This window comes from Populus trichocarpa, chromosome 1 (genome assembly GCF_000002775.5).
Source record: "Populus trichocarpa isolate Nisqually-1 chromosome 1, P.trichocarpa_v4.1, whole genome shotgun sequence".
Taxonomy (NCBI): Eukaryota; Viridiplantae; Streptophyta; class Magnoliopsida; order Malpighiales; family Salicaceae; genus Populus; species Populus trichocarpa.
Window position 1 is genome coordinate 22,957,802 of NC_037285.2, and position 22,176 is coordinate 22,979,977.

The following is a 22,176-nucleotide window of genomic DNA, read 5'->3' on the forward strand; positions in this document are numbered from 1 at the left end:
GAGAACCCAAGAGCAGAAATAATAATATGTTGTACCATTTCAGGAGTGAGTGTATTCGGGTTTGCTAAGCCTCTAGAGTAAGAATAGGAACAACATGCAAAACAACAGAACTAGAGGCACCAATGGAGGCATAATAAGTAGTTCCCTACTTCCTTTCAGGTCAAATGGGACAAGTAAAGATGATATGACCATGTTTCTTGTAGTAGTTGCAGAACTTCTTGGGGCAATCCTGAGCAATATGACCAAAAGCTATACAACTAAAACATTGGATAACATGCATATCTCTTCCCTTATTTCTCCTCTCTTGCTTGTTTTGTGCACTGTTTGAACAACATAGAGAGCTGTAGCAGGAACATTAGCATAAACAATATCTGAATAATTAGCCCAAAGATTTTGAAAACCAGAAAAGTATTCCTCAATAGAGAGACTTCCCTGCGTGAAGTTAGTCGTCTCATACTCTAATTAGCCCAAAGATTTTGAAAACCAGAAAAGTATTCCTCAATGAAGAGACTTCCTTTATTTCTCCTCTCTTGCTTGTTTCGTGCACTACTTGAACAACAAAGAGTTGTAGCAGGAACATTAGCATAACCAATATCTGAATAATTAGCCCAAAGATTTTAAAAACCAGAAAAGTATTCCTCAATAGAGAGACTTCCCTGCGTGAAGGTAGCCATCTCATGCTCTAATTGAAAACGCCGAGTTGTGTTGTCCTGATTGTAAACCTTATTTAGATAATTCCACACAGTAGCAGCAGTTTTATAAGGCCTCGAATTGAGAATAAGGTGAGGTTCTACTGAGCTAAAGATCCAGGTCATAACCCAAGCATCCATGATTCCTATCTAAACAAAGCATCGGCATTTGTAGGTGCGGGATTATTGTCATTAATATGCCCCCATAGTTCTTTTCTTTTGATGAATAATTGAAATTGAAACTTCCAAATATGATAATTTTTCCCATTAAGATGAACATGGAACGAGTCTAGCTTATGGAAGACATTATAAAGCCGAAAAGAGAAATAGTCCAATGGAAGATTACCACCAAAGATCTGAAACAAGATTACGCACCAGAGAAGCAAGTTCTGAAACTGCCGAGAATAGCAATAGAAAAGCAAGATCTGAAACAGAGAAGAATGATTTTGAAACTATCGAGAATACCACTAAAGAAGCAAGATCTGAAACTGCCGAGAATAGCACCAGAAATGCAAGATCTGAAACAGAGAAGAATGATGATGAAACTGCCGAGAATACCACCAAAGAAGCAAAACAGATTATTAGCCAAGAAGCAAATCCAAACCAGAAATCAGATCTGAAAACATCGGAGTCCCTTCACTGTGAGCAGCCCCTCCTTCGGCTCCAAAAACAGTCCTGATAGAGAAGCAACATCTGAACCTGTTAAGTATGAAAATCAAACCATAAATAACAAAAAATTGTTGCAGGGAATCAGGATCCAACAACCTCAATAGAAGCCAAAGGGAAGTCAGGATAGAGGCAAGCAAGGATTCGGAATCAGCTCCGCTATCATGTCAATACACTCAGCCAAAAAACCAGAATCCAAGAAAGTTTTTCTTTTTGAAAAAGAATTGCAGTACCCGACCCCTGCACTCCCCACAAATCTACCTAAACACATAAGGTTTTGCTATACAAGAAATCTAACTCATTCCTTAAAAATCAGCATCTATATATATGATAAAATAATCTTTATAGCTAATATTAGAAGTCCTAAATTGTATACAAGATTATATATGGTAACATATGGAGCTTTTGTTTGTTAATTTGTCCCAAATTTTATCAAGATTTCGGTACCTGGATTTTCTAGTTACTAATATTATTATAACTATTATCTGTGTATCCTTCCTTTCCATGGAAGACTAAAATAAATTAGTTTGTTTGAGTGTTTTATTCCAATTATTATTTCGCAGTTTAATGTTGTCTTTGTTCGGGAAGGCATGTGCCACAACAAGGCTGTGTCTTGTATTAAACTCAAACATTGACTGAGAATATACATATCCAGTAAATATAACTATGGAGAGAATGGATATGCTGTGCTGGGTCTTCATCTATCATCTCAGCTCAAGATAGCCTTTTCTCAGTTCATAAATTTGCAAGGATGGATGTCTCCAGGGATGGCCATAATAATGGCAGGCTGATGACTGTCCTTCTTCATGGACTTTCTTTAGCTTGCAAAGTCCTCCAAGCTGTGTTATTCTTCCCCGAGTAACCTATCCATCTCTGGGTGTTTCTTCAGTTCCTTGTCACCTGCACTGCAATGCTGGTGGAGAACCCTAACATGCAAAGACAAGCGAGTAATTGTGTTTTCCTACCATAATTAAAAAAGGAGTTAATGACTGTACATTCTATTCACTGTCCTGAACATGCCATACAAGTGCATGCCTTAAAACAGGTTTGAAGCAGGCAGCCTAGAGCAAATCTTGGCAGAAGATGAAATAAACATTCAAAGAAAATGTGTCTTACGTAAGGTCTTCATCCCATAACCTGTTGCGAGGGACGTTGTCTATGGGACCAAGTGCTCGTTGATGTCATGCACCAATCATATGGCCACCAGAGTCTTTCACATCAGATTTTCAGTCTTAAATGTTTACAGAATAAGCTTCAGGATCCCCTCCTGGTGGAGGCCGAGCATAAACAGGTGGAACAAAAGGTTGCATATAGGACAAATGAGTTAAACAGCCGGAAAAGGTAGAGGGAAAGCTGGTGGCATGCGTGGTTACTGGTAAGGGAAGGGAGCAAATTGGGTAAAAATCATCTTGCATTTTCCTAATCTAATATTGAAATCATGGACTCATTTTACGTACAAGATTCAAATGGTCCTCATTAGCAGTCTTTGTCAGCCATCATTAAAGCAAGGATTTATCAGACTAAGCTCTAAAATGTGTTGAGACATGAAATTCTCCAGATAAAAGGCCCTATTCCCCACATATCCTGATCTCCAATTTTACAAGTTTTGATGAAACATGACTCACGAGGAATGCTTTTCAACCGGGGGCACTCAACCATGTTCAACTCTTCAAGGCAAGGTAATTCCACAACGACATCTCCTCCACCACATGTGCTTTCTCCTCCTCGAGGTACCATCCTTTTCAACTTGTGTCGAGGCATGTTGTATCCTAACTCCTACTACATCCACGACTGCAACACTCATTGCCTACACAACTAAGGCTATCTAATCCTTTAATCTCAAGAATTTCAATATGAGGAAGATGTCCTAGCTCTGGGAGTTGCTCGCATTTGTTGCACCAAACTACCAAGTCATAAAGAACCATGATGACTCACTGGAGCAATGTTTTTCAGCCGGGGACAATTTTCGATGTGCAACTCTTAAGGCAGGGAAACACCATACAGCTGCATCTCCTCCACCTCCTTCACTTGCTCCTCCCCGAGGTACCGTCCATTCAACTAGAGTCTCCATTCTCATGAGAGATAATCTTTATAATGCTTGAAACACTACTACTACCGGAATTGCCGTATCCCTATCACATTCACCACCGCTATAAAATTCACTGCCTGTATGATTCACACCATTCATTTCTTCTATCTCAAGAATTTTAAGATATGGAAGATGTCCAAGTGAAGAGAGCTGTTGGCAATTGTTGCACTTTTCCAATTTCAGCTCCACCAAATTATTGAGTACGGGCATCAAAAGCCATGATGGGAACTTTTTACCCATACAACACACAATCCATGAACTTTTTATGTCTGGGTGAGGCTGGAGGCCTTCCAACACATCCTCATCATTGGCGTTGCACTTTTTTTCCTCTTCGTGAACTCCATTTCAATCCCAATTCGCAAATGTTTGCCTTTCTGTCTAGCTTTGCTTTCTCAGCTTCTTCTTTTGTCTTTCACCTCCTCAAGATTGTGTACCTGCAACTCTCCTCTTAGTTCATTCAAGCATCCCAACTCATCAATTTTATAGCCCGTATCTGAACCACCAACAAAGAAGGGCTGCAATGTTCAAAGACTAGTTAAGCACCCAACATCAGCTGGCATATGGCCATCTTCCCTAAACTAAAGATGCCTTAAGCTCACCAAATTTCTCATTGTTCTAGGAAGCTTTTCAAGTAACATCCACTGAATCTTTTAAAGTTTGCAAATGGTAAGAGTTTTGTGATGGATTCTGGAAATGCTTGGACTCCAGTCCTTGAGACATCAAGACATCCACTGAATCTCAAAAGTTTCAGCTTCCCAATTGAAGCCGGTCACTCCGTGATGTCCGAACCCTACAAGTTCAGAGTTCGCAAGCCTTCGAGTTTCCAAGACTTGCTGAGGACATCAACCCTTGAGAATACCGCAGGCTGTTTTCTGGCACCAAAATCTAGAAATTCTGGTTCATCTCTGAAATAATAAATGAGATTTAGATGACGAATATACAGGCCGATTCGTCTTCAGCTGAACCAACATCCGAAGTCAAGACTCAAAAGTGTGATTTTGAAACCAATAATGCAAGATCAGGCATCTTGAAACCTGGTATATTCTCAAACTCATCCCTTTGGACATCTTGGAGTGCAAGAGAGTCATTAAAAAACAAATCACTTGCATCTTCCTTCCTTTCACAAAGTTCAGTTTTCCTGCAAGCTGAGGAAAACGGTTTTCCAAACCTGCGCACCAGCTGCAAGAGTCCCTTCCCCTTCCTCTAAATAACAAGGTAAGCTTCCTAGCTGCAACCTATACAACAAACGAGCTTGGGGTTTTAGGTTTGGTTTCCGGGATCGTCGTGGTAGGCTGGCCAACAGAAGGCAGCCCTTAGAGGCCAGAGGCTGGGAAAACAAAAGAACACTAGGCGTATCTTCTTCTTCCCGCCCTAGTAGTAGAGTAGCAGCACAAATTCCATATCATTTTTGAAAATCTTAAAGCAAAACATCGAGGTAGAGATGACGAAGGCAAACACAGAAACTTAATCTCAACCATGCCTTGGTAGCATCACTGTTTTCTACTGATAGCCATTTTCCCTTCTCCTTTAAAAAGCCACATTAAAAAAAAACTAAAACTGCTCAGTATTACTGTTCAAGTATATAGTGAAATGTTTTTTTTTTTTTATCTTTTTTTTTTGTTTTTATTTTTTTCCCATTTTTTTGTCTTCTTCTTTTTTTTTTCTTTATTTTGTTTTTATTTTTTTCCCATTTTTTTTTGTTTTTATTTTTTTTTGGTTTTTTATTGCCTTTATGGGTTTTGTTTTTTACTTTTTTCTTTGTGTATTTTTCTTTTAATGAATTTTTTGTGTTTCACTATGCAAGTCTATAGTGAAACGTTGAGCAGTCTTTTTTTTTTTTTTTTCTTTTTTTTTTGTTTTTTTTTTCTCATTTTTTTGTCTTCTTCTTTTTCTTTTTTTCTTTTTTTTTTATTTTTTTTTTATTTTTTTCCCATTTTTTTTTTGTTTTTATTTTTTATTTTTTATTTTTTATATTTTTTTTTGGTTTTCTATTGCCTTTATGGTTTTTTTTTTTGCCTTTTTCTGTGTATTTTTTTTAATGAATTTTTTTTATTTAATTTAGTTTGTTAATGTTAATTTTTTTATTTAGTTATCAAATTTTCATAACACGGATCCCGGGTTTGACGGGTTAACCTGATTTGACGAGTTTACCCGAATTTCTTTTTCTTTTCTTTTTAATTAATTGTAACATATACTAAAACAGATCAGTGTTTTACTGTGGATTGCACAGTGCAGTCCACAGTAAAACACTGATCCTTTTTTGTTTTTTTTTTAAGTTGTCTTATTTTTTTAGCTGTTTTTTATGCATTTCGGAATTTTTTTTTGCTTCTTTCTTTATTTTTTTTCTTCTAACAAAAGTTTTTTGTTTAATTTGGTTTATTAATGTTAAATTTTTTTTATTTAGTTATCAGACTTTCATGACACGTTTTCCGGATTTAACGGGTTAACCTGATTTGACAAGTTAACCCAGAAATATATTTTTTTTGCTTTTTTTCTTTTTAATTAATTTTTTTTCATTTAGTTTAGTTTGTTAATGTTAAATTTCTTTCTATTTAGTTATCAGACTTTCATGACACATATCTCGAGTTTCACGGGTTAACCTGGTTTCACGGGTGAACCCAGTTAATTCTGGGTTGACCCGTCAATTTTTTTTTGTTTTTTATTTTCATAATTTTTTTTATTAATTTAGTTTGTTAATGTTAAATTTTTTTTATTTAGTTATCAGACTTTCATAACACAGATCCTAGGTTTAACGGGTTAATATGGTTTGACGAGTTAACCCGAATTTTTTTTAATTTTTTTTGATTAATTTTTTTCGTTTAGTTTAGTTTGTTAATGTTCACTTTTTTTTATTTAGTTACCAGACTTTCATGACACGGATTCCGAGTTTGACAGGTTAACCTGGTTTGACGAGTCAGCCCAGTTAATTATGGGTTAACCCATTAGTTTGTTTTTTTTTCTTTTTAATTATCAAACTTTCACGATGCGAATTCAAGGTATGACGGGTTAACCTGGTTTGAAGGGTTAACCAGTTAATTCATATTTTTTTTCTTTTTCTTCATTAGTTTTTATTTTCCTATTGGTTTTTTTTCTTTGTTTTTTTCTTTTTAACTATTCTATTTAATTATCACACATTTATAACACGACCTTGCAGCTAGACCCACGTCCAATGCTTTTGGATCTGGTATTGCAGTCAAACCCACTTAAATTTAGGTCATGCAAGTTTAATGTTATTATTAATATTATAAATATTACTCTTGGATTAGGCATTGCAACTAAACTTAAGACTCTTGGGTATAACTTTGCAAAAAACCTAATACTTTTAGATCTTAGCTTTTTATGAAATGCAAAAAATAATTGACCCGCGATATTACCACCTAAAACCAAGGATATCTTGGTTTATTTGGGCAGTGATAGATACCTAGCAAGCAACACATCAGATCAGGACAACGACATCTCACTGTTACGGGTTTCAATGGCACAAGAACTCATTGGAAACCATCATTCTAGTACCAAAAAACTACAGGCAATCACAAAAACTGACAGCATAAACTTCTACTAATCACTTGCAAGACAAGATATAAATTTCCAATATCTTATTATTCTTCAATTTTCACAAGGTCACTAAAGCAATTTCTACTGTTTTTTTTTTTTTTTCAGTTTTCTTATGTACAAGTTACAACATTGGGGGAATATGAAGCGATAGAGAAAAAGCTCAAGCACCTCCTAAACTTGCAGACAACACCAAAAAGGATATACCCGGGAGCCAGAACCTCAAAAAAGAAAAAATAAAAATAAAACCTCAGCAGTCAGCAGCCCTGAGAGGTGCAGATGATTCCCCCAGTATACAATATACAAAAACCATATTCCCCCAGCAAGCAAACCAAACTCCTGCAGCTAACTTCAATATCCATCTTGTGACTGTCAAAATTGCGAGGATGTTACCAGGAAATGTTCATTGCAGCAGGCTAATGGCCGTCCTTCTTCATGGACCTCTCTCTGGCATGGAAGTCCTCCAAGCTACGGTATTCTTCTCTCAGTAACCTGTCCAATTCTGGATGTTTCTTTGGTTCTTTGTCACCTAGACCACAATAATGGTGGAAGGCCCTAATAGCAGAAAAGCAAGTCTATTAAAGCAAATACTTGTAGCAGCAAAATATACCAGTGGAAATACAAGCATCAAACTCAGAAGAGAATGCAATGCACAAGCTGTTTTTCTGTAATTGCGTTTTCCTTCCACAAGACTTGGAAGAGATGAGAATAGCATACAGCTATACATTCTGCCAATTGTCCTATATTCTACAAATCCAGGCAACTTTAATAAATAAATAGAGCATAAATAAGTTAAAAAAACCCATGTTTGTCACTTGGTAATCTTTTATCCCATAGAAGTTTCTATGTCTTGAAAAGTAGTCCAACCCATGCCCACCTCCAAATCCTCATCTCAGGAGTTAATTGCGGTTGTTATTGCTCTATTGGGTCAAACATCAGGTTATGTTACAGCTTTGCGCTTAACTTTACCATCACAACAAGATTGTATTTTAGGCAATTTTCCCATTAATCTGTAATCATGTAAGCATCACGTGATCATTTTTAAGCCCATAAAGATCCAGCATGAAATTAAATTAATTTTCAGATAATATTTGTTTCTTGCTTTCCTACATTAGCATATTCTACCAAGAGGTTAAGTTTAATCACAATCAGTGTATTTGTGAGATCCACAAAAAATAACATGATGTACAAGATATTCATGCCTTGTGAAGCAGGCAACCTAAAGCACATGCTGTCAGTCAGTTGAAAAGAAAATTCAAATGGTATTACCAATATTTTTCGAGGCCATAAATGTTGCCTTTGCAATAGAAGTCAAGGGTGAGTTCTTCAAAGTCCTTGTACAGGTCATCTCTGAACTCCTTCTCCAAACCATAGCTGAAAATGAGAAACACAATTGAGAGTAGCAAACAATTAAATATAGAATCCACGCCAGAACAAGCACAATTAGTACCTATTACTTTCCCTAAAGTAGGGAAAAGATATATTTGAAGAATGGTAATGGTTGAAAAGAGAAACAAATCTCAGATAGAAGCTCCAGTATTCGAAAATAACAAAAGTATAATTTACCAACAATACCTATAGAACCTGAAAAGGCACTCCATCCCATAATAGTAATTAGCAGAAGCATCTTCCAGAGCAAATTTTCGGAACTCATTGTACATAGAAGGGACAAACATGTTTCTAAGGAAGTACGACCAAAACCTATACAGTGTGTTCATTTCCTGCATGGAAAATGATTTTAAAAAAAATCACAATAATCAAATTACATACTGTTAAGCACACCATTCAAAAATTGGAAACAGGACAAGTAATCCAATTAGGAAAATTAAAAAAAGAAAAAGAAAATTGACTTCAAGACATGCCAAGATGGCTATGTTAGTGATTAAAAAAAATCCCTTGGCTTGCCCAAAAGATCCATAACCTTTAATATAAGAATTAACATAATTAACATTAACCAAATAGATCAACACCATGCAATCTAGTGCTTAGAGTATGTTCAACCTGGAAGTATAACTACTTAAAGAATAGACAACAAAAATTGGCTAGTGGAATAAGAATGGATGAGATTTAGAAAAAGAAGGATAGGAAGGATCCAACTCCAGCACATCGCATAGTTCTCAAACTAATCTAGAATTATATTTCTCCTCTAGTCAATAAACATGTATAGGAGAAATTTAAGAAACACACCTCACTGCAACCTATTCCCATCTTCTTTCTATCATTTAAGCACCGTTTACGATACTTCAGGTACCTAAAAGGGAAGAGAAACAGGTCAGCAACCTTTTGCTATGAATGCACATATCCCCCCTCCCAAAAATAAAAGACACGTACTTCTGCTGTTTAAAGCCATTTTCTTCTAAGAGTTGATGGCTGGGATGCTGAAATGGTGGAAATGAATTTGGCATGGAACCCACTGGTGGACTGCTGCCTGAGAGCATGCCATGTGGTGAAACACTCAGCTTTGAAGACCTGGGTCTGTGAAGTTAGGATTTAGATGGAAAATATTTAGTCAGGTGAAATGGATGTTTGCTTAGAATATTGCAAATAGCATCCCAACTCATGAAATTAGTGATCAATGCCATATTATTCTCTCATCAGAACCTAAAGAAAAATTCTAGAATAGTGCCACCATATATTAATAATGTAGCAAAAATAAATAAATAAATAAATAAACAACAAGAATAAAAAAATATGACAAAAGAAATAAGAGGCTTAGGCAAGGGCCAGAGTCACTTGGACTGACCCGTGATTTTCAGGAGGTGTAGAACTAAAGAAAAATCCAACTGAATTACTTGGTGGACTTTCTGATATGATTCCAAAATTATTACGACCAGTGCCATGATTCCTAAAGTTGCTGGAGAAGAATCGTTGCGTATGAGATGACTGCTGCTTGGGAAAACCTTTGTTTTGTTTCCTTGTGTGGTTGGAGCTTCCTGACTCTTCATGGACACAGCTTGCAGCGGAAATTTCACCAGCCTTTGAATAGCTAGAACTATTCTTTCTACGATTAGATCGCTTTGTTTTTAGCTCCTGCCAGTAAAGAGTCACATTTAAGAATTTTTAGACAAACATTGAGGATTTCCAAAGAAAATGAAAGTGATGTATTGCAACTTAATTAATTAGAAAATGAGTATAACAGAAGCCTCAACCTGTTCATAGAAGTATAAACCATCATTTATTGCTGAAGCAAGCTCAATTGAAATAGATTTTGATTTATCCCCAGATTTAATAGATTCTTCTCCTGGTCTACTATTCTGCACAGAAAAAGCCCACAAGTTATAAAAATGTTACCAAATTTATGGTCCGACTCATGCTCATACATGCCTACATAATATATGCCGCTCACATGAATACATACATGAAGGCTTAACTATAGCAAAAACCATCATGCAACTAATTGATAACTGAGAACGGAGAAAAAGTAAAAACTATCACTAAAATAAACCTAATTGACCAATATACATCATCATTTCAATTCAGTAATTCAGTTTGACCAAAATGATGCACATGAAGTGAAAAAGGTTGCTGATTGCAAGGAGTTGAGATGCGGCTTTCAAACAACTACAACCTGTAAGAATCAAAACTGTGACAATATAATCCATAATTGATGAAAGAACAAAAAGGCATATGCATGACATATAAAACTCTAAGACAGCAATCAGCTTCCTTTAAAAGAAAAAACACTCAGAAAAACCTCTAAGATGCAACAGAGCGCTACAAAAATGCCCAAATTCTCACGTTATCACATCCATATAACTACACAGATATGTCTATAAGTCGCTATGGTCTATGCAGATATTGAACAGTAATAATAATAAATAAATAAAACAAGGAGCATAGATTGCTAAGTACATATAATTATTCTTTCCTAAGAACAAAAACTTGCCAGCAAACAGCTTTACCTGGGTGACAATTACAAGTCTTTGAACATCCTGATCATTGACCACCATCTCATCCTCTTCGTCATCCACCCTGGAAAAAAGAAAGGCATGGTTTCAAATCATGTGATGTTTGAGGGATTTTGTTTCCTACTAGGAATTCTTGGTGCCTGCAATATAGTGCCTTATTGCATGTATCAACAGATGTTTGATGAAAAAAAAAACCTTTCCTACCTATCCTTTCTCTTCATACATTATCCTTTTATCCAACAATTGAAACTACCACGTTGATTTTTACTTGCATCTATAAATAAGGTCTGTGAGAGCTAAAAGAATGAAAGTTATTAACAGAACATTATTGTTCTAGTATGACCAAAGGAGTTTTCTTCAAAGTTCAAGACCGCCTCTGCATATATGCTCAAAGTAATACAGGCCACATGACTGCCTGGAGAATCTCTTTATTGATACGTGGGAATCTGAGAATAGGTCACTTGACAGTCCAAGAACACATACTGACAGCTCAATTGGTACTCATCTTTAGTTTTTCTACCTCTTATATGGTATGAGAGGTCTGAGGTTCAAACAGTGAGGGAGGCATTGTCAAACAGAGGTGGGAGAAGACCGTGAGGGCCACAGAGGTGGGCCCAGAGGGGACAATGTCTAATATGTTCCAGGGGACTCCACAGACAGGGTCCTTGGAGCTGCGCCACCTCAGATAAAAGGTGGACCCATGCACATGGAGCTACATATAGTTTTTTTCAAATGGAAGTTGAGTAAGATAGTTTAGCCTTGGTGCTTTGCAGTGAGACTAAGATGTGATACTAATTGGATTGTGAAATGCATCCCTCTTAGGTGCAATACGTCAAGACTCCTAGCAAGGCAATCCTAAACTCATAGGAGTGGAACTGTGTGCTAGGTCTATTCTAGTTTCTTATGGGTGGTTGTAAGTTTTGTGCCTCTTGTCCGCTTTTAACCACTAGTTCCTCATCTAGCCAATCAAGATCCAGGAACCAGCAATACAAATCCTCAAATTCGTGAACTTTCAATTTCCATACTTGATCAACACATTCATCAAATTTCACATGACATGTTTAGCAGTGTCAGTTCTTCCCATTATTTCCTCTACTCTGTTTTCAACTACGTAAAAAAATTGTTCCAGGTGTCTTGAGAAATAGGCAAATTTAGAATCAACATGGCAAGCCCCCAATCCTTATCCTACTTCAACGAAACTAGAAAATGGCTTTGAAAACTTATATTAACTTCACCAACGGTAGTCCATGATCTCAATTTCGAGTACCTAAATCCCAAAAAGCATATCAGACAATTAGCTAAGCGACTAGATAGCAGGTCGAGAAACCATGTTGAACCCCATCAATCATGTCTGCCTGAAGAAACTTACTATGAGTGAACTAATGGACACCAAATGCATCCAACTTATGCAGCACCTGAAATTGCAAGGATAAGGTGGCGTTTACTTTTAGAAACTAAATTTCCATTTCTTCTTTTCATCTTTCTATATTATTTCTCAAGAAAACATGTTTACCAACAATTAATTTTTCAAAATAGAAAACAAGGATTGCATTTGGATTGTTTCAAAAATAAGGAATGATAGAGAGATTAAATGGCTGCTGAACCATATATGGCCCTTGTTTTCTAAAGTGGAGAATTAGGAGAACAACATTTAGTAGTTTTCCAGTTTTCTAAGAAAACAGTAACTGCCAAACATCTATCCACAGTTTTCTATTGTCTCGACAAGAATTTTTTAGAAAGCTGGAAAATTCTCCACATGTAAACATGACCTGAATTTTTTACTAGAGCCCAAATTGACATCCACAAAGCTGCCTGAAATAAAATATATGCATGTGAATGTAGCCTTAGGCCTTTAAATATCATAAAGAATATGTTGTATAGAGACCAGTAACTAGTCAACAATTCTTGTAAAACCAAACTTAGCAAGAAAACAGTGATATAAACCAAAGATGGAGAGAACCAAACAAATATAAGACCATGCAGTACCTTCTAACTGGAGAACAGCCTTCATTCTTGAGTGATTTCTGCTCCAGCTCTAGCTCTTCATCAAGCATAAATGTGTTGGCAAAATCATTAGAAAAATCAGCAAGATTCTGTGCATCTTCCATGCCTTCAGTCACATGATAATTGAGTGCCAAAGGCCTAAATCCTTGTGTATTGTCTGGATAGGGAGTGGTATAACAAGCACCAAGATCAGAATCCCCATCAAATCCAGGTTTTCCAGCTTTAAACAAGACAGACTTCTCATCACCTTCCAGTTTACCAATATCTCCATTTGACAATTTCTTTGCTTCCTTGACTGTAGTGCAAGGAGAAAATTCAGCACTTTCTTTGGAGAGACCGCTTGTGCTATCTTCCTCAGCATTCTTTCCAGGTTGGCCCTCGGAAGTCTGAGCTTTCAGTGACATTGCTTGCTGAGAAGAAGCAGGAATCCACTTTGACCAGTAATCACGTTTCCGAATCTTTTCACCCTGTTAATACAATGCCGACCACAATAGGAAGACTATTAGAGCAAAGAAACTAAGCATGAGACTTCATAAGTTGTCAATCCATCCCACAACTCTAGTTAAGCTGTCATAATTATAGATGGCCATAACATTACGCACTTGAAACTTGTTCATTTACTATCAGACTCAAGCATCTTAGGCTCCCAAGTTCAAGGTTATCAATGTGGCTCCACTCAATGCTAAGCTATAATTAAAGAAATACCACACAACATGTGCTCATTCACATAAACAGCTTTCATAACATTTGCCAAAACCCCATCACAAATTTGACTGAAACTGACACAACTAGGAAAAACTTTTGGATACAGTTCAAAAGGGCTAAAACCAGATCCCAGGAAAACAGTAAAGAAACCTTTAGAAGGCCACGGAAGTCGAATTGATTAATCATGTAGTCAACATTTTTGGACCATCCAAAGATATCCATCCTTTGAACAATTTAAACAGCTTTTGTCTGGTATGTCAATAAAAAATTAACAGGGAAGAAAATATTCATTTATACGAAATATGAAACACAATCTTGATTGATATACTACAGATCTTATCGCAAAATTCCAGATCCATCCCATCCAGCATGAAACATAAAGTCAATTGGTGAAGAGTATTCAGACCTGCACTTCTATTGAGCCAGAACTCTGCAGCGCATCAAGGATCAATGATATGTCTGTCGTCATTTTCTTAACCTGTGATGCAAAATATCACATGCATGAATAAAATAAATTTTCCTTCAACTCTAGATACAAAGGAAGTGGATATGTTGAGTAATATAGCATAATACTTTACATGCAATATTGAATGAAATAAGATTCCCATTTCACACAGTGCTGCACATATAAATACCATATAGAATTAAAAAAATACCCTTTTAAATTCAGCAATCGTGGATATGGGAACCCATCCTTGGTCATCCATCAAGGATATTAGATAATGGTCATTCAGCAGATTTTCATCACTGCATAAAGATGTGAAACAGTCAACAAATAATCAAGTTATTGCATGCACAACACAAATTGACCAACTTTTTGTAGCCACTATAAGAAGTTCCAAGGGCATATTTTGGTGTTTTCATAGAAAGGCTCGGTTACTATTGCTCAGCATACAAGTGTATGGAAGGACATACAACATTGGCATCCAATGATAATGGTAATAATTATTAAGCCGTAAAAGGACATAATTTTAGGAGTAATTTGTGGTAAGTTGGACTCATATATCCCATATGAACATATCTTTGACGGTCCAATTTAGGCTAAAGCATCTCTATTTAACAAGCAGATCCGCATTCCTTCATAATTGTGTGCACAACAGACAAAATTAATGATGCTGATGCTTCAATAATAAGAAAAGTAGGATGAAGGTCAGTTTCAGCCTCAGAATCCAATTGTGGCAATTTTAACCAGTTAAGTATGTCTGGAGTGAGAGAATCCAGAAGTAAGTCACTTTTTAACATTGCTTACCTGAAATAATACTCTATTTGTCTTATTATGCTAGCCCTCAAAGTTTGTATCTCTTGAGGAAGCATAGGAGCCCCTGGATTGATTGGATATGGAACAAAACGGGGAGGATGAGGTCCCCTAAGAGAGCCTGGAGATGCAACAGGAATGTAGCATATAGGAGGTCCTGTATCACACATAGAGATCATCTTAGACAGCACATAATTTGACAACAAAAGAGTTAAAAACCCACGGTGAAAAAATGAACTGTACAAGAACAAGCTATATCATCTATGCAGAACAGAAAAGCATGTATTACATAAATGAAAGTGAATGTCAAGGTGCGAAAAAACATTTAGCACTAAAATCTAGAGTAAAAGCACTTGCATTAAATTAAAACAATTACCAGGGTATGTTGGACCAACCATGAACCCTGGAGGTGAAGCAAAAAAAGGAGGCCTTATCAAATGCCTTGGTCCCATACCCTGTTGCAACACGATGTTATCTCTGGGCCCAAATGCCCGTTGATGATGCCATAATTGATTCAAATGGCCACCGGATTCTTGCCCATTCAGCCTTCGATTTGGAAAGTTAACAGCATAAGCATTGGGATCCCCTCTTGGTGGAGGCTGGACATTAACAGGTGGAACAAAAGGTTGCATAGGGGATGCATCTGATCCAGACTTTACCAAATGATTTTCAACAGGGGGAAAAGGTGGCGGCCCAGGTTGATATGCAAAACCAGAAACAGCAATGTGTGGTGGAGGTACTATAGCAGGGTAAACTGGAGGAATGTGTGGTTGCTGATAAGGGAATGGTGCAGGGAAAGGTGGTGCCCCATTAGGATTGCGCTTAGATCCTGATTTTTGATGTCTTGATGGTGAATGCTTATTTGAAGAAATTGTGTTTCCAGATCCATGTGATCTCTGCTGCCCAGACAACCCCTGGACAAACCATAAATAAGGCAAAATGATATTTCACACCCAAATTAAGCACACTAAATAATGTGTTCCCAGAAAGAGAACAATTGACATAAGATGTGAAATAAAATAAACTTCACAAACAAGATGGAGGAAGTGAAAGGATTGATCTTTGAAACTCCATTTTGGTAACAACCATAAAACTTGATGCATTCATGTGTTTGATCCCAAGGCATAGCCAGCTTTCTAACTGTGCTTTTGCAAGCATAACAAGATTCCATGGGAACATCAGAAACCCTGTTTCTGGTCTTTTGGAATCATAAAGATATCTGACTATATATTAGATTTATGGAGCTCTAGCTCTACTAATTACTTCATAACACCAAACATAATGCATCTTACAGCCAGAAAATAGAGGCAAAACACGTGATAATTTTCCAATTTGTTATGTCCCAGCACCAAGCATAAAACTGCAGTTCACATAATTTAGATGGCATTTCATCTCTAAAATGAGCTACTTAGTTTTTTTCTCGAGACGCCAGGTTTTCGAATCCAAATTCTGCAAAACTGAACTTTCTCTTGTTCTCCATTTTTCTTTCTGATGTCAGGATAGAGAAAAGATGGTTTCCAACATTTGTTTCTCTCAATACATATGCTTGTCAATTTCTTTTAATTCCAGCAAATCACGTTCCACTTCAGCAAGTAAACACATGATCTTCTCTCACGAAGAAATATATTGGAAAATGGTGGTAAAAATGCAAAATGAACATCATAACCTTCTTTCCACCAAATCAAATTACTATACACCAAAACAAAATACCTCAACAGTGACAGCATCAAGGATGCCACTTTGTAAAGTACTCATCAATAGTCCATTCTCAGCACACTGCCACTATTTAATATAGAGATAGCATACATTAATATACAATGCTTTCCTGAAACATTTTGATTACCAATGTTAAATTTACTTCTTTTTAAAGCATGATGCGATATATTTATTTATGGACAAAAGTGACATCAAATACACATGCATGCACAAATAAATTAAAAACACACCGAAAATCAATGACCCCTCATGGGTTTTCGTTATTTGATCATATCTCTCTCAATCCTAAATAAAAAAAATCCAATTAGAATCCACACCAAAAACCAAAAACATATTTATATCTTTATTCAAACTACTAATAGTTCGAAAGTTCACACTTTTCTCTTAACCTACAGATCTCAATATCATTGATTGATGTCATCTCATGAGATTCTCTTATCCTAAAGCATTTCTACACAAGCTTAACTTATCTCCATAATTTAAAATCCTATTTTTCACTATAAATTTGCAAAATTGACACGAATATCATACATGAGTTTAAGAGCTTCTTTATTTAATATTAATTTATCAATCCACAGCAAGCTTAAAAGCATTTTAGCACATAATTATAACTTCATTTTCACTCAATTAAAAAAAAATCAACACTCTTAATAACTTTTCTTCCAATACTTTATTTCTTTCTCTGAAATCAATAAATTAACATTAAATTCACTCATATATTTAACATAATAAATAAATAAATAAACTACAAATACCCGAGGCGAAGCTTCCGGTGGCGCAGCCGTATCACCACCAGAAGCCACCGTTACTGTCGGCGGCGGCGGCGGCTTAGAAGCAGAATCAGTGAGTTTCGACCGTTGTTGTTGTTGCTGTTGTTGTTGAGCATCAGACAAAGCAGGCCAAGATTCGGCGGTGCCCATCACCGGAGCATCAGCGACCACCGGAGTCTTCCACGGCGACTTCGGTCCAACCATACTACTACCCTTTTGATCATCTCCCCTCTCATTCTCCGCCATCACCGTAACACTACTCTCTCTCGCGCGCGCGCGCGCGATCACAGTGATTAAAATCCCTAATTAAAGAGCGGAATGCACAGTGGCAAAATTATAATTGTTGAGAGAATGAGGGGTGAAAAGGGAAGGGGAGGAGGAAAGCGAGGGAGTGGAAAGGGAAAAGGGAGAGGGTGGAGAAGACAGCAGCTGTGGGCGTGTGCTGTGTTGTGATTGTATTTTTTATACAGTGGAGTGGAGAGAGTAAGAAAGAGGAGGCCTTTTATGGCTGTTTCCAGGGTTTTTTGGGGGCGTGTGTTGGAGTGGAGGGAGAGAATGGAGCGTGTGGATAGCAATAATTTGGGGTTCGTTGTCTTTTTGCTAAAACGGAACTGTTTGTCGAGTGGCAAGGGAAAGAAAGGGACAGTTTATTGTGTAAAACCCTAATGTAAACAGTTGGAAATGGGCTGAGGTGCTGGGCTGGGCTGAGATTATCTAGGTTTTAGGGTCCTCTATTGCAAGCATAAATGGGCTCTGTAAGCCTGCCAATACACTATGAAGTCCAATTAACATGCACACACATTGTAGGAATGTAAATAGGATTTTTATTTTTTTTTGGTTAATTTCATTTTACCTCCCCAATTGTTGGGTTTATCAATTTCAACAAAAAAAAAAAAAATATTATCTATCAATTACCTTATTAACATTGCATCAATTTTATAAATTTTTGCAATAAGTAAAATGTAATTTAATAAGATATGAAAAATTTCTAGATAAAATTTATCATATGCGTATCTTTCATAAAAATCATATCCATTAGAAAAATAAAATAAAACAAAACCTATAAAAGATCAAAAGAATACTAATGTTAGCTTTGTCTCAAAAAGAGAGAGAAAAAACATAGCAATCCTTGTATTTTTTGCCAGAAAATAAGCTATCGGCATTTTAAACCTTTATTTACTTTTAAAATGTTGATATTAATTGATTTATTTTTTTGCAATATTTTGGAATTCAATTTCCATGTCTCCAAACTCATGTTGTGGTGTGTGAGAGAGAGACACAATCCATCAAGCTACAAGAGTGGTAATTTTCATGAATTAAGACTATATTCTTCATACAAAATTGCTAAAATATTACTAAGTTTTTAATAATATTCAAACTAATGTATTTACAAGTAATATGTGTGTGTAATAATAAAAAAAAAGATAAACAAGTTATTGGTGTTGTTACACCTAAAAACGATCTTAAGATCTACTCATAGGTTTCCAGTCGATATATTTAATTTAAAAATAGAATATAAAACACATGGCATATAAATTTCTGATGTGAATGAAGAGGCAAGTCTAAAAATGATAGAATTCTCTATCAAACACAGAGCATATTTAAGTTTATATAAATTTAAACAGAATTTAAATAGAAGATATATTGAAGGTAAGATTTAAAGGAACCTTACTTAAAATTTGTATTAAAATAATATAAGAGATATTGGTAAAAAGAGGTTCGAATCCAAGAAGTATGGATCTCCTTATAGTATAAGATATGATTATAATAAGGTTATAGAGAATATTTGAATATATCACAAGAGGATAAATAGTTGATGTCTTCTGCTGAGAAACTTTTCTATCAAGTTCTGCCTTCAAAAGCCTAGGAGGAGTCTCTTTATATAGGGCAAAACGAGATTGTCTTATTTGAGAATTTTGTAAAGCATATGATTTGCTTTTTTGAAAGTTGAAAAAGTTATCTGCAAATTAGAAAGTTGTTTGTCATTTATAAAAGTGGGGGATTAGCTTTTTGAAATGTTGAAATGATAGCTAGCTGTTTTAACCATTTGTGCCGATATGAGAAGATAAGCCTGATGGTTTGGAGGATTTCAACTTATAAAATGGGTCAAAATATTTTTGGACCTTTTTAATTTTTTTTTATAGAGACAATGACTACCTGAGATTTTTGTATAGGAGGAAGGATACCATAACAATCATTTTCATTGTCATATGCTAGGCCGATTATAGATCCTAAAGATGATAAAGATGGATATGAATCATTGTCTTTGGTGCTTTGCCGGAGTTGCTTCATGATTTTGAATACTCTTCCCCATACTGTGCTGAGGTAAGAAGAGCAGAAGCATGAGATTTACATGCCGGGAATTTGGACTGAGGATTTGAGTATGAAACTAGAGCATTTTGGTGTTGTTGTAACCATTCCATGACAGCAAGTTTGAAACTTTTAGTTTCTACTGCAAAGGAGCCCCACCATTTCACTTTGTATCTTTTGATAAGGATATGATACCCATATTAAGTGTTGTAGTTAAAATGCCAGGAACAGACCCAATGGACAAAGAAATTGGAATAGAAAAGAGAAATAGTGAGAATTTTTTCTCAATTTATGAGGGTATGAATTTTTTTTAAAGTAAATGTAATCGTTTTTAACTAAAGCGTGAGGTTTCATTACTTCATAAGTACAACCAAAATAATCCTACCATTGAAGAAACCAGATGGGTAAATTTGAAGTCTTGATGAAATTATTAAAATAGAATAACCAGGAGTGGCTACCCTTGGAATTTTGAAGGAAAAAGGTGTTTGACCATGCTTATTGATAATCCCAATAAGAATAAGAACGAGCAATGAAATTACTAAGTTTGACATGGTAACTGATTGGAAATTGGATTGCTTGGTGAATGGGTTGTTTCCAATCAGAAGAATGAATGATATTTTGAATAACACATGTAGAATAGGCATATTGAGAATGATTTTGTTGTAGTTTAAAATGTTTGAATTTGGTGTAAGTTGTGATATCAAATATTGTCATATAGTAGGACTAGCATTTGGGTAAATCCCAAAGTTTTAAATACTAGTTTGGAGGGAAGACTTTTGTAACTACAATGAAAGGTCAAAGTGGAAAAATTCATTTTCAATAGTTAAAATCATAGCTTTGAAACCCAACCCGGTGGTCGACCCGGTCTAATGATCGGGTTACGGGTCAGATGGGTTGACCCGGGTCAACCAAAAAAAAAAACAATTATCATACTTTAAGTGACCGTAAAATCTATTGCCTTGTCACTCTCTGCTTCGAAGTTATCTTCTTGTCAACAACCATCAAGCCCCCACTTCAATTTCTTCATTATCTCTCAAAACCCAGCACCAAAAACTCAAAAAAACTTGAACTTTGAAACAAGAACCTCCAGAATTAGTGAGAATTTAAGAGTTTTGGAAGAGATCTGTGAGAAAGAGAGCAATGGTTGTGGGATGGATCTGACTTCTGAAGGGAAGAGAACAAGAGAGAAACAAAGGGAGATTCAAAGGGGTGCTGCAGTGATTGTTTAAATAATAAAGAGAAAATTAATTTGTCTTGTTAGTTTAAAGTTACGAGCGAGGAGAACTTGGTTAAGGAATTTGAAATTCTAGAGGTGTGTTTTCAGGTGAGGTAAGGGATACTGTTTTCTTCTTCTTTTTTTTGGATTTCACTTTCTTTTGGCATGGAAATAAATCTATCATTTTTCTCATTTGTGACTAGATCCCATCAGTTTGGCCCGTAATCTAGGGCTTCAGTTCTTATTTTCCCAAATTAGTTTAGTGGGGAGAAGCTTTTGATCATATATGAGAAGTTTCTGCTGGAGGATTTTGGAGAATATTTGAAAACTTTTGCAGGATTTTTGTTGAGATATTGAAGTACAGATTGGAGATATCTAACTGTTGAAGAAGGGTTGTCTTCTTGTTTTCAGGTGAGGTAGGGGATACTTGTTTTGATATAAAAAAAAAGGAAGGTAGTCGGGTTTACCCGGGTCAACCGGGTTTTGGGTCGACCGGGTTTTGCCAGGCTAACTCCCCGGCGGGTTTTTACTTAGACCCGGACCGGTCCCAAGCCCGGGTCGGCCGGGTCCTGGATCGACCCGTCGGGCCGGTCCGGGTTTCAAAACTATGGTTAAAATATTTTGAAATTTTGGTTTTTCAATGTAATCAAATTTTTCTTTTGAAAGCTTTTGAAATAGTTCAAATGAAGAATTTGGATTAAAATAAAATAAGGGTTTTTATGAGGAAGAACCTGCTTCTGTTTTGGAAATTGGTTCGAGAGTTTCACCTACCTGAGAAAGTTTTTTTTTTCCAGTGATGATTTATGACTTATAATTTGTAAGGTTAAAAGCAATTCTAGCGAATTGGATATGGATTCTACCCAATTTTGTACATGTAAAGAGCGTTATGCTTCCTCATCTTTAATTACTGCTTCATACTAGGATTTAATTGGTTTTGCAGAAGAAATGGTTACGAAAAGGGGTTTTATAGGGTTTTGTGATTTTTGAGATTTTGAAGATTTAGACTTTATCTCTGGATTTGGATTTGGGAGACATTAGGACCTGTTTTGGATGAATTATCTGGTTAGGAAATCAGAAATGAAATTTATATCTCCTTTTATATATTTTATGTCAAAATAAAAAATACTTAATATAGCTTGTCATCGGGAAAAAAATATGTTTTGAAGCAATATTTTGACCATCTTTATGTAAAATTTCTTTAGTAGATTTGCAATCGATATGTAAAAGGAATTTTTTATTTAATAAATCATTTTGAGATTTTGTAATGCATAACACAATGGAAAGAAATTCTTTTTT

General features: G+C 35.9%; 1 protein-coding gene across 3 annotated transcripts; it reads right to left on the reverse strand.

Moving 5' to 3' along the window:
• Positions 1–7,010: 7,010 nt before the first annotated feature.
• LOC7467966 (la-related protein 1A) lies at positions 7,011–17,805 on the reverse strand. Of its 3 annotated transcripts, XM_024585242.2 has the most exons (16): positions 17,340–17,805; positions 16,579–16,650; positions 15,245–15,782; positions 14,863–15,025; positions 14,270–14,360; positions 14,020–14,091; positions 13,156–13,375; positions 12,891–13,065; positions 10,899–10,968; positions 10,146–10,250; positions 9,740–10,026; positions 9,328–9,471; positions 9,184–9,247; positions 8,572–8,717; positions 8,266–8,370; positions 7,011–7,551 (listed from the first exon to the last, which is right to left on the reverse strand). In XM_024585242.2, the coding sequence occupies exons 1-16, from the start codon at positions 17,598–17,600 to the stop codon at positions 7,413–7,415; spliced, it is 2,652 nt and encodes an 883-aa protein (XP_024441010.2). In that variant the 5' UTR covers positions 17,601–17,805; the 3' UTR covers positions 7,011–7,412. The 3 variants fall into 3 exon arrangements, with proteins under 3 accessions (XP_024441010.2, XP_024440996.2, XP_002299785.3); XM_024585228.2 differs by having other exon boundaries at positions 12,891–13,375; positions 17,340–17,804; XM_002299749.4 differs by lacking the exon at positions 16,579–16,650 and having other exon boundaries at positions 12,891–13,375; positions 17,340–17,802.
• Between the last annotated feature and the right edge of the window lie 4,371 nt (positions 17,806–22,176).